General features: G+C 53.5%; 1 protein-coding gene across 1 annotated transcript in view; it reads left to right on the top strand.

Annotated features, from left to right (window-relative positions):
• LOC143955152 (regulatory-associated protein of mTOR) overlaps positions 1–13,046 on the top strand; it is a gene marked incomplete at both ends in the record, with an annotated part of 74,428 nt that overhangs the window by 11,664 nt on the left and 49,718 nt on the right. The window contains 1 exon segment of the mRNA XM_077465246.1: positions 4,750–4,925. Within this exon segment, the coding sequence (XP_077321372.1) occupies positions 4,750–4,925 (176 nt within the window).

A 13,046-nucleotide genomic window follows, 5' to 3' on the forward strand; every position in this document is an offset into this window, starting at 1 on the left:
TATACAGAGATGGGGGTGCATGGGATTGTGCATCTAGCTCCCCATTGGTTGAGGTATACATTGAAGGGGGTGCGGGGGATTGTACAGCTCCCTATTGGTCATGGTATACAGAGAAGGGGATGCGGGGGATTGTACAGTTCCCCATTGGCCATGGTATACGGAGATGGGGGTTGCTCATTGAGCAGCCTTCTTGAGGATGGAAATTTGAGGAGCAGAGAATGTGAATCTGCACAACGGCTCTTTATGAAATGTGCATTGACAGCCCTCGGGGACCTTAGATTGTCAGCTCCTCTTCTCACATACATACACATGTGGGGGCCAGTATAGACAGGAGACAATGAAACCTACACGTGTAGTGTGGGAGGAAGGCGGAGTACCTGGAGGACATGCAAACTCCATGCAGGTGGTGTCCTGGTTGGGATCCATACCGCAGACCAGGCAGGAGTGTTACCCCTCCCCACTAAGCCCCCACATCTGTATAACGTAACATCCACCTCTGTTACCTCAGTGCAGGTTTAAACTGTGCAAAACTACGGCAACGCCCACTGTAAGCCTGATTTTAGCTGTGTGCCAGCAAGTCATAAAGAGTTCAGGAGATTCGAGGAATGTGTCTTCTGCGGGAGGGAGGGCATTAATAAGCCGTGACCTCACCGCGTTGTAGCCGGGGATATCTGCGTTGCGTGCATTGTGGTTTGGCACGCTCTCCAGCCAGATTGCTGTGTTTGCCTCAGTCTCTCTTCCTCCATCTGTAGGTATTTGAAGCCACACGACTCCGCTCTGTCGCTCACCTGCCATCTGCCAAAGAATCTTTAGGAAATTCCCCCGATGTTTTCTGATTCATCCAGAAATTTCCGCTCACCATGATGGCCTACTATTGCCGGCTTCGTCATCTTTCATGTGACGGCAGACTGACAGCTTGGCCGCTGCGGGGGCTCGCCTTACGTAGCCGACTTACCACCAGACAGGAGGGGGTACTGGAGAAGTACGCCTTTTTAGTAATCGGCGCTCATTCCCGTGTCCGGGCCTCTAGCAGGGTTCATTTTGGTATTATATTTAGTTGACTAACATGGTGTGTGTTCCACGAAATTACCCCAGCCATCTATGGCCTCCTTACCTGCTAACTGTCCGCCCAAATCATTGAAGAACGCTCCAACCTGCATGCTGGATGTCTGTGAATGGAATACTCATTGAAGTCTGACCTGCTGGTTTTTGTTCGTTCAGTTGCAATCACACAGCTAAGGGAGTTTCATACAGAATGATATGCCATCGCAGGAAAGGAAATGGTGTGTTTTGGGCTGCTTTTGGACCAATTCCGCTACTTCTGGGTGATCTCTGTACATTGCAGGGATTGTAAGAAACTTTGTAGCGGATTCCAACTTTTTGTTCTGAAGAAATCCCTGTTTCTTTCTCTGTGTCCATGTGCAGTGTGACTGTGAATGGGAGTGAATTTGTCATCAGCTGCTGCACCTGCAGGCCTCTGAGGAAAGTGGCAGGGTCTGCATTCCTTTAGACATGGTTTCCTTTTTGGGAGGATCTCACCAAAAATTACATTTGTGTTGCAGGGGATGCCCAAAATCTGACTTGTGTCTTAGTGCAGACTTGGTGCAGACAATCATACAAGCACGAAAGGACATTTTTTGGGGGGTATACCGTCTACATACAGAGCCTCCTGGTAGCCATATTGCATTTTACAGAAAATTACAGCGGCAGCAGATCGGGGTGGATAAAAATCAATGATTTAAAAAAAAAAAAAACGTATTCTTTTTTTTATTTGAATCTGATTTTTGCAAACAGTGCTGCAAGTTCAGACAAATCTGATTAAAATAACAGCCAATGAAGCCGAACTCTGATCACAGGACATAGTTCTGCATCTGATTGGTTGGGAAAATATATAAACAACCCCCCAAACAGATCTTCAGTATAAGTTATGACAAATATTCATAGGTGACTGAAATGTCACATTGTATATTATACACCATTATTTTCATTCAGTGGAGCGAGAGAGACTCCTGTATCTGGAAGAACATTGAATTGTTAGAATAGACAAATTCCTCCACCCACAGAGACAGGAAACGGCCCAAGCAACAACCACGATAAACTGCAACCAGTCCCAGCCACAACCAGCCTCCGCTCCGGCCATGACCGCAACCACCACAAACACCAGCCCTGGCAATGACCATGACCAGCCACAACCACAATTAGCCCCAGCCACAACTACTACCAACACCAGCCCCGGTCACGACCACGGCCAACGCCAACCCCGGTCACGACCGGGGCCAACGCTGGTCGTGACCGAGGCCAACGACGGCCCCGGTCAGCGGATACAAATCCTGTTTAAAAATCCGGTATTTATCGTCCCATGGAATTCAGCGCTGTCTTCTCACCACTACGGGTCCCCGGCACCGCCATCTTGGATTTGGTATCTGGCTGTGACTTCCTGATGAATGTGCAGGTTCTTGTGGTGCTGTGGGGGGGGGTCTGGACGAATTATGTCATTCTCACATAGGTAAGACTCGAGGAAGTGGGGGCTCATACTGTCACTCAACCGTTCACCATTAAAATAAAAAATAAAATACTCAAATGCGTTGGGTGAAGGGAGGAGGATGAGCGGTGTCCTTGTGACACATAGGGGTAGATCTACTAAAACAGTTTTTTTCCATTAAGCTTTAACAATAAAACCTGGAAGTTGATTGGCTGCCATGCACAACTGCACCAGTTTTTTTGCACTCTCCAGTTTTAGCAAATCAATCCTTATGCATCCCAAGTAGATGGCAGGAAAGTTTTAGAGAGACCCTGAGCTGTAGGTGATATGTGAGCCGAGGGACGGGATGTGTCCTGTGGTCTTTCTGCAATTGATATTTTGCCCATTACTAACTTGCCATGCCTGAGGCAGCCATCTTGGTAGAGGAGTGTGGCCTTCTTTCCTTATTCTGATGATCTGATTATTACTGGGGAATATTCAGGAAGAGCAGGAGAGTTGAATGAAGGGCAGCCCCACATCGTGGCTAAGGTGGAAGCAGAGAGATCCTTGCACTGCAGGTCCCCAGGTACAGCTTCCCCCTCCAGTGAGGAGAACAGTGAGCAGAATAGTAGTGACATCTTTAAATCTCACTCCTCAGATGATCTCACACTGCAGGCGACAGCACGTTTTTTTGTTTGTTTTGTTTTTACGAGGAATTCAAGACTATGTGTTAATTTTAGGCACAATTAAAAGAGAAATTTGTGAATCACAAAAACAAAAAAAATCACCCCCCTCCCCAGATGGCTGCAGCACCAATCCCACCTACATCTGTCCCCCGCCGGGCTCTAGCCGCTGATCGCTCAAAGTGGTGACTGTCAGTGTCCGACTCTCTGCTCTGCCCCTCCAGTGCTCACTGGAGTGCTGGGCTGTGCAGGGGGCGGGATCGGTTGGCTCAGGATCTCAGTGGTGTCCCGAAAGGCAGAGACAGTTGTTGGTCCAGACTTCTGGGTGGATCCCAACCATAATGTTGGCATCTTTTCTAAGCCTGGACCGGCTCTGTGACGTCACCAGACAGCGGTCTTTAGAACGAACGTCTCTCTCTGTCATCTCCCAGGAGGAGCTCAGCTAAATTAGTTTTTTCTGTACGAGAAAGCTGTAACCATTCTAGGTCTTCCTAAAAAAGAAAAAGAAAAAAATCATTCCTGGTGGAGAACTCTTCTGCTTTTCACATTCTCTTCCCATTCTCCTCGCATTCTCTTCTCCTTACATTCTCACCCCATTTTCCTCGCACTCTCCTCACATTCACTTTGCAATCTCCACCTTTTTGCATTCTCTTCACATTCTCCCCCTCGCCACTCTCCTGGCACTCTCCTGGCACTCTCCTCGCATTCTCTTCACATTCTTCTTACATTCTCCCCCCCATTTTCCTGGCACTTTCCTTTCATTAATTTCACATTCTCTTTGCATTCTCTTTGCATTCTGGCAATCTCTAAACATTCTTCTTGCGCTCTCCTCGTGCTCTCCTCACCTTCGCCTCACGGTCATCACATGCCTGACGAAGGGGTCCTGTGTGACTCTGAAACATTGCACTCTCCTTGTGTTGTGATCATGCAATAAATAATACGTTTGGACGCTACTTTGTGTTGATCCATGGTGTGCTGGAAAATATCTACTTTGTATCTCCTCACGTTCTCCTCACGTTCATCACATGCCTGACGAAGGGGTCCTGTGTGACTCTGAAACGTTGCACTCTCCTTGTGTTGTGATCTACTTTGTGTTGATCCATGGTGAGCTGGCAAATATCTACTTTGTATATCTTCACGTTCTCCTGGCATTCTGTGTTCTCTCCTCGCGTTCTCCTCGCGTTCTCCTCACATTAGAGAAAACTGTTTAGTTTGGACGATGTGTGTTTCATCTGATTTCTTTGGGGATTAGTTGCGTAATGTCTGAACAATTGTCTGTCTGGTATGGCGGCTTTTATCTCCGCATCCCATTGTAGAACATTTTGCATTCTGATAGAAGTTGAGTGTTTTTGAACGATTCACCTTGAACTGTTAGTACATAGAGATGTCATTTCCAGGGTTTTCATCTATGAATGGAATTTGCAATGAGTGAGACTTGGAGGTCCGGTGGGAAGGGAATGTTAGGAATCTTTGATTAGAGAAACCAGAAGACGGATAGAACCATTGACAGGGATGAGAAGTATTCTGGGTAACGCTCATCTGAGCTCGACTGAGGGTAGGCTCTTACTCCATGTCTAGAACTCATTCCTTTGATGTTATTTTCAGGTTGCGGCTATCACCCCCAGCCACCCGCTGGCACAGATGCCATTGCCGCCCTCCATGAAGAACTGCATTCAGCTGGCGGCCTGTGACGCGGTAGAATTGCTGCCTATGAACCCGGACCTTCCCGCCGACCTCTTCACCTCCTGCCTCACCACACCCATCAAAATAGCACTGCGATGGTGAGTACTCTCATCTCTTAGAGTTATATAATGTGTGTTGTAGATAAAGATGTGGTGAAAGTGATGAACGGAGTGTTCTGATCGAACATGTCCAGTTTTGCTTGACGGTTGCTGTAGTGCAGATTGTAAAGTCCTTTCCTTATATGGACGGGCCTCACTCTGCAATTCTCAATACTGCCTAATCCCCTCCCCAACTGCCCAACACTGCCTAGGCCCCTCCCATTTTCCCAACACTGCCTAGGCCCCTCCCATTTTCCCAACACTGCCTAGGCCCCTCCCATTTTCCCAACACTGCCTAGGCCCCTCCCATTTTCCCAACACTGCCTAGGCCCCTCCCATTTTCCCAACACTGCCTAGGCCCCTCCCATTTTCCCACCACTGCCTAGGCCCCTCCCATTTTCCCACCACTGCCTAGGCCCCTCCCATTTTCCCACCACTGCCTAGGCCCCTCCCATTTTCCCACCACTGCCTAGGCCCCTCCCATTTTCCCACCACTGCCTAGGCCCCTCCCATTTTCCCACCACTGCCTAGGCCCCTCCCATTTTCCCACCACTGCCTAGGCCCCTCCCATTTTCCCACCACTGCCTAGGTCCCTCCCATTTTCCCAACACTGCCTATGCCCCTCCCCAACTGCTCATTACTGCCTATACACCTTCCCAACTGCCCATTACTGCCTATACCCCTTCCCAACTGCCCATTACTGCCTATACCCCTTCCCAACTGCCCATTACTGCCTATACCCCTTCCCAACTGCCCATTACTGCCTATACCCCTCTCCTTTCCCATTTTCCCAACACTGCCTATGCCCCTCCCCCTTCCCATCCCTGCCTAATCCCATCCCCCGGGGATTATGCCGGCGGGAGGCAGCAAGCAGGGGCCACCCACTGAGCACATTTTGGGTGATTCATCAGTAAGGAGCCAACGTTTTGCACGGTGTCCAGTCGGCTTTCAATAGGACGACTTCTTCAATCAGCATCTTCTGTACGGTCTTAGCTGTAGATTCCCTTTCACAGGTCTGAGTACCTTCTCCCTGTCTATGCTCCATCGATGGAAACCAATGGATGAGCTTGAAGGGGGGGGGGTAGGGGGTAAAATCTCCAGTGCCAGCACTGATCACCACCTGAATACCTGAAAGTGGAACTTCACTTTCATAATCAACATTGATTATGTGTAATCCTCATGCTGCTGTCATTAGTGGGGAGAAGCGATTAGTGGGAAGGGAGATCAGATTTACTTGTGTTGAAACTTTTTTTTTTTTTTACATTTCTTTAGTTACTTCCTGGTTTCTTGCCTTGGCAAATGATGTCATACATCCCAGGAGTCTTCAGGAGGGGAGGAGGGATTTTCTCAGCTAAGCATGCATGCCTGAGCTAAAGACAGGTGGATTCCAGAAAGTAAATGCTATATGAATCATCTGCCCTTACTCAAAATGGCCATGGCCAGAAATGCTAGGGTAGTGTTTTTCAAAGTGATATTATATTGCATGGAGACATGGATGGATGAAGACATGGGGGGCGGGGGGGGTGTGAATGGGGGGAGTTTGCTTTGAATATTAAAATTTATTTAAATGGTGTTTTTGGTTTGTGGCACTCAGATGCCAGGAAGATCCACTTGAACAGAGGTGGCAACTGGTAGGGTGCAGTCACGGTTTTCCACTCGGCTCCTTGAATTTTTCAAATGACCTTTGCTGGGCCAAACTGGAGAAGCCGGTTTCACCGCGAGGTTGGCTGAATCCCCCACGTCTGGAATTTTGGCTAAATGAGGGGGGTGGGGGGTGGGGGGGAGGATCTCTGAACCTTTCCTGGGCCTTAGTCTAGAAGGGGGTTGGGCATGATTGTCGTTGAGCACTTTCTGACCTCAGTGTAAAGAACCCCAGACTGCTGAACTGCCCCCCCCCCCCCCTCCAACCTTGTTTGGCTTATATGATACCCTCACAGAGCAGAGGGAAGTACTTACCTCAGCCGACTTTTGCAGCCATAATAACCATAGCCAGGCCTGAAGGTGTAATGACTGCAGAAAGACGAGTTTCGACTCCATCCCTTTACACAATATCATTCTAAGAAGTAGGGGTGTGGGAGTCGTGTGCCACTAAGCCATCTTTTTCATACAGGACCCGCTCTGTGCTGTGGATCAGGTTGTCGGATTCTCTGAGTTGTCGCCTGGATGTTCAGGCTGATGATTCATTTATTTTATCAGCTAATTTGCATGATAATGAAGATCTGCAGTGGAGGCCGCCTGGCCCGACATTGATCAATTCATCTGCAGAACATCATACGTGCTGAAAGCCAACTTCCCAGCCCCATTCACCGAGCTGCAGCAACCTCCATGGCACATGTACCTAGATGAGCCGCAGCGCTCTCCATGCCGCATATACCGAGCCATGGCACATGTGCCAAGCCACAGCGCTCTCCACTGCTACGTGTACCTAGCCAAGCCACAGCATTCTCCCTGCCCACGTGTACCTAGCCGAGCCACAGCGCTCTCCCTGCCACGTGTGCCTAGCCGAGCCACAGCGCTCTCCCTGCCACGTGTGTAGCCGAGCCACAGCGCTCTCCCTGCCACGTGTGTAGCCGAGCCACAGCGCTCTCCCTGCCACGTGTGCCTAGCCGAGCCACAGCGCTCTCCCTGCCACGTGTGCCTAGCCGAGCCACAGTGCTTAGCCTGCCACGTGTTCCTAGCCGAGCCACAGCGCTCTCCCTGCCACGTGTGCCTAGCCAAGCCACAGCGCTCTCCCTGCCACGTGTGCTTAGCCGAGCCACAGCGCTCTCCCTGCCACGTGTGCCTAGCCGAGCCACAGCGCTCTCCCTGCCACGTGTGCCTAGCCGAGCCACAGCGCTCTCCCTGCCACGTGTGCCTAGCCGAGCCACAGCGCTCTCCCTGCCACGTGTGCCTAGCCGAGCCACAGCGCTCTCCCTGCCACGTGTGCCTAGCCGAGCCACAGCACTCTCCCTGCCACGTGTGCCTAGCCGAGCCACAGCGCTCTCCCTGCCACGTGTGCCTAGCCGAGCCACAACGCTCTCCCTGCCACGTGTGTAGCCGAGCCACAGCGCTCTCCCTGCCACGTGTGCCTAGCCGAGCCACAGCGCTCTCCCTGCCACGTGTGCCTAGCCGAGCCACAGTGCTTAGCCTGCCACGTGTTCCTAGCCGAGCCACAGCGCTCTCCCTGCCACGTGTGCCTAGCCAAGCCACAGCGCTCTCCCTGCCACGTGTGCTTAGCCGAGCCACAGCGCTCTCCCTGCCACGTGTGCCTAGCCGAGCCACAGCGCTCTCCCTGCCACGTGTGCCTAGCCGAGCCACAGCGCTCTCCCTGCCACGTGTGCCTAGCCGAGCCACAGCGCTCTCCCTGCCACGTGTGCCTAGCCGAGCCACAGCGCTCTCCCTGCCACGTGTGCCTAGCCGAGCCACAGCGCTCTCCCTGCCACGTGTGCCTAGCCGAGCCACAGCGCTCTCCCTGCCACGTGTGCCTAGCCGAGCCACAGCGCTCTCCCTGCCACGTGTGCCTAGCCGAGCCACAGCGCTCTCCCTGCCACGTGTGCCTAGCCGAGCCACAGCGCTCTCCCTGCCACGTGTGCCTAGCCGAGCCACAGCGCTCTCCCTGCCACGTGTGCCTAGCCGAGCCACAGCGCTCTCCCTGCCACGTGTGCCTAGCCGAGCCACAGCGCTCTCCCTGCCACGTGTGCCTAGCCGAGCCACAGCGCTCTCCCTGCCACGTGTGCCTAGCCGAGCCACAGCGCTCTCCCTGCCACGTGTGCCTAGCCGAGCCACAGCGCTCTCCCTGCCACGTGTGCCTAGCCGAGCCACAGCGCTCTCCCTGCCACGTGTGCCTAGCCGAGCCACAGCGCTCTCCCTGCCACGTGTGCCTAGCCGAGCCACAGCGCTCTCCCTGCCACGTGTGCCTAGCCGAGCCACAGCGCTCTCCCTGCCACGTGTGCCTAGCCGAGCCACAGCGCTCTCCCTGCCACGTGTGCCTAGCCGAGCCACAGCGCTCTCCCTGCCACGTGTGCCTAGCCGAGCCACAGCGCTCTCCCTGCCACGTGTGCCTAGCCGAGCCACAGCGCTCTCCCTGCCACGTGTGCCTAGCCGAGCCACAGCGCTCTCCCTGCCACGTGTGCCTAGCCGAGCCACAGCGCTTTCCCTGCCACGTGTGCCTAATCGAGCCGCAGCACTTTCCATATCACGTGTATCTAGACGAGCCGCAGCTCTCTCCCTGCCAAGTGTGGCGAGCCACAGCACTCTCCCTGCCACGTCATCTGACCAGATCACCTTCTTCCACATGTTTGCTGTGTCCCCCACATGGCTTCTCGCAAACTGCAACCAGGACTTCTTAAGACTTTCTTTCTCCAATGTCTTTCTTCTTGTCACTCTTCCATAAAGGGCAGATTTGTGGAGAGACGACTAATAGTTGTCCTGTGGACAGATTCTCCCCCCTGAGCTGTGGATCTCTGCAGCTCCTCCAGAGTTACCATGGACCTCTTGGCTGCTTCTCTGATGAATGCTCTCCTTGCCCGGCCGGTCAGTTTAGGTGGACGGCCATGTCTTGGTAGGTTTGTAGTTGTGCCATACTCTTTCCATTTTCGGATGATGGATTGAACAGAGCTCCGTGAGATGTTCAAAGCTTGGGAGATTTTTTTTATAACGTACCCTTCTTTAAACTTCTCCACAACTTTATCTCTGACCTTTCTGGTGATTTCCTTGGCCTTCATGATGCTGTTTGTTCACTAAGGTTCTCTAACAAACCTCTGAGGACTTCACAGAACAGCTGTATTTATTTTATACTGAGATTAAATTACACACGGGTGGACTCTTTATTTATTTACTTATTAGGTGACTTCTGAAGGAAATTGATTCCACTAGATTTTAGTTAGGTGGTATCAGAGTAAAGGGGGCTGAATACAAATGTACCCCCCACACTTTTCACATATTTATTTGTAAAAAATGTTGAAAGCATATTTATTATTTTCCTTCCACTTCACAATTATGTGTCACTTTGTGTTGCTCTATCACATAAAATTCTTTTACGTTCTTGGTTGTAACATAACAAAATGTGGATTGCTGCACAGTGCGAATGGAAGAATCTGGTGATGGCGCTAACTGCCTCCCGCTGGCTGTCAAAACACCCGAATAGAGGCTGCGTGTGATTGGATGGAGCAGCTTGTCAACCAATAATGTTCCATCAAAAATCTATAAACGATTAACTGGAGCAGGGCCACTCACTGAGTGAATGTCAGCCGCCTTCTCAGGAAGCAGCCAATGTTCTGTGTATGGCCAGCTTAAAGGAAGACTCTACATTTAACACTTATTTTCATCGCTCCTTAACCATCATTTCCAGAACTGCTTTACCTTTAAATTACTTTCTAAAACAGTTTACTGTCCTTTAGACTTTTGGGGAGACAGCCTGTGACCAGTGGGAGGATTAGTGCCCCATCCTTGGTATCAGTGGGAGGAGTAGTGCCCTATCATTGGTGTCAGTGGGAGGATTAGTGCCCCATCATTGGTGTCGGTGGGAGGAATAGTGCCCCATCCTTTGTATCAGTGGGAGAAATAGTGCACCATTATTGTCGGTTGGAGGAATAGTGCCCCATCAATTGTGCCAGTGGGAGGAATAGTACCCCATCATTGGTGTCGGTGGGAGGCATAGTGCCCCATCATTGGTGTCTGTGGGAGGCATAGTGCCCCATCATTGGTGTCGGTGGGAGGCATAGTGCCCCATCATTGGTGTCGGTGGGAGGCATGGTGCCCCATCATTGGTGTCGGTGGGAGGCATGGTGCCCCATCATTGGTGTCGGTGGGAGGCATGGTGCCCCATCATTGGTGTCGGTGGGAGGCATGGTGCCCCATCATTGGTGTCGGTGGGAGGCATGGTGCCCCATCATTGGTGTTGGTGGGAGGCATAGTGCCCCGTCATTGGTGCCGGTGGGAGGCATAGTGCCCCGTCATTGGTGCCGGTGGGAGGCATAGTGCCCCGTCATTGGTGCCGGTGGGAGGCATAGTGCCCCATCATTGGTGCCGGTGGGAGGCATAGTGCCCCATCATTGGTGCCGGTGAGAGGCATAGTGCCCCATCATTGGTGCCGGTGGGAGGCATAGTGCCCCATCATTGGTGCCGGTGGGAGGCATAGTGCCCCATCATTGGTGCCGGTGGGAGGCATAGTGCCCCATCATTGGTGCCGGTGAGAGGCATAGTGCCCCATCATTGGTGCCGGTGGGAGGCATAGTGCCCCATCATTGGTGCCGGTGGGAGCCATGGTGCCCCATCATTGGTGCCGGTGGGAGGCATGGTGCCTCATCATTGGTGCCGGTGGGAGGCATGGTGCCCCATCATTGGTGTCGGTGGGAGGCATGGTGCCCCATCATTGGTGTCTGTGGGAGGCATGGTGCCCCATCATTGGTGTCGGTGGGAGGCATGGTGCCCCATCATTGGTGTCGGTGGGAGGCATGGTGCCCCATCATTGGTGTCGGTGGGAGGCATGGTGCCCCATCATTGGTGTCGGTGGGAGGCATAGTGCCCCATCGTTGGTGTCGGTGGGAGGCATAGTGCCCCATCGTTGGTGCCGGTGGGAGGCATAGTGCCCCATCGTTGGTGCCGGTGGGAGGCATAGTGCCCCATCGTTGGTGCCGGTGGGAGGCATAGTGCCCCATCGTTGGTGCCGGTGGGAGGCATAGTGCCCCATCGTTGGTGCCGGTGGGAGGCATAGTGCCCCATCGTTGGTGCCGGTGGGAGGCATAGTGCCCCATCGTTGGTGCCGGTGGGAGGCATAGTGCCCCATCGTTGGTGCCGGTGGGAGGCATAGTGCCCCATCGTTGGTGCCGGTGGGAGGCATAGTGCCCCATCGTTGGTGCCGGTGGGAGACATAGTGCCCCATCGTTGGTGCCGGTGGGAGGCATAGTGCCCCATCGTTGGTGCCGGTGGGAGGCATAGTGCCCCATCGTTGGTGCCGGTGGGAGGCATAGTGCCCCATCGTTGGTGCCGGTGGGAGCCATGGTGCCCCATCATTGGTGCCGGTGGGAGGCATGGTGCCCCATCATTGGTGTCGGTGGGAGGCATGGTGCCCCATCATTGGTGTCGGTGGGAGGCATGGTGCCCCATCATTGGTGTCGGTGGGAGGCATGGTGCCCCATCATTGGTGTCGGTGGGAGGCATGGTGCCCCATCATTGGTGTCGGTGGGAGGCATGGTGCCCCATCATTGGTGTCGGTGGGAGGCATGGTGCCCCATCGTTGGTGTCGGTGGGAGGCATAATGCCCCATCGTTGGTGTCGGTGGGAGGCATAATGCCCTATCGTTGGTGTCGGTGGGAGGCATAGTGCCCCATCGTTGGTGTCGGTGGGAGGCATAGTGCCCCATCGTTGGTGCCGGTGGGAGGCATAGTGCCCCATCGTTGGTGCCGGTGGGAGGCATAGTGCCCCATCGTTGGTGCCGGTGGGAGGCATAGTGCCCCATCGTTGGTGCCGGTGGGAGGCATAGTGCCCCATCGTTGGTGCCGGTGGGAGGCATAGTGCCCCATCGTTGGTGCCGGTGGGAGGCATAGTGCCCCATCGTTGGTGCCGGTGGGAGGCATAGTGCCCCATCGTTGGTGCCGGTGGGAGGCATAGTGCCCCATCGTTGGTGCCGGTGGGAGGCATAGTGCCCCATCGTTGGTGCCGGTGGGAGGCATAGTGCCCCATCGTTGGTGCCGGTGGGAGGCATAGTGCCCCATCGTTGGTGCCGGTGGGAGGCATAGTGCCCCATCGTTGGTGCCGGTGGGAGGCATAGTGCCCCATCGTTGGTGCCGGTGGGAGGCATAGTGCCCCATCGTTGGTGCCGGTGGGAGGCATAGTGCCCCATCGTTGGTGCCGGTGGGAGGAATAACCCAGAGTGCAGAAGGGAGACCGGGGCCCCTACACATCTGGAGGTTTGTCGGATACAGAAGACTTCTCAGCCAGTGAAGATCAGCAGTATGGACATTGAGGGGGAACTGACCTGCAAGCTATTCCCAGTGATGAGTGTAGGAAACTCGGGCCGGTGTTGCTTGTGATCTCCTGCAGCTGATCTTTTCCCAATGACTGATTTACCAAACCGCCTTCCTCCAAGAGTCTTTGTGAGGGCGGCCTCGGACGCTCTCGCGCTGCTGAGATGCAGCATAT

This window comes from Lithobates pipiens, unplaced genomic scaffold, assembly GCF_037356315.1.
Source record: "Lithobates pipiens isolate NorthernLeopardFrog02 unplaced genomic scaffold, aLitPip1_a1.2 Scaffold_328, whole genome shotgun sequence".
Lineage (NCBI taxonomy): Eukaryota > Metazoa > Chordata > Amphibia > Anura > Ranidae > Lithobates > Lithobates pipiens.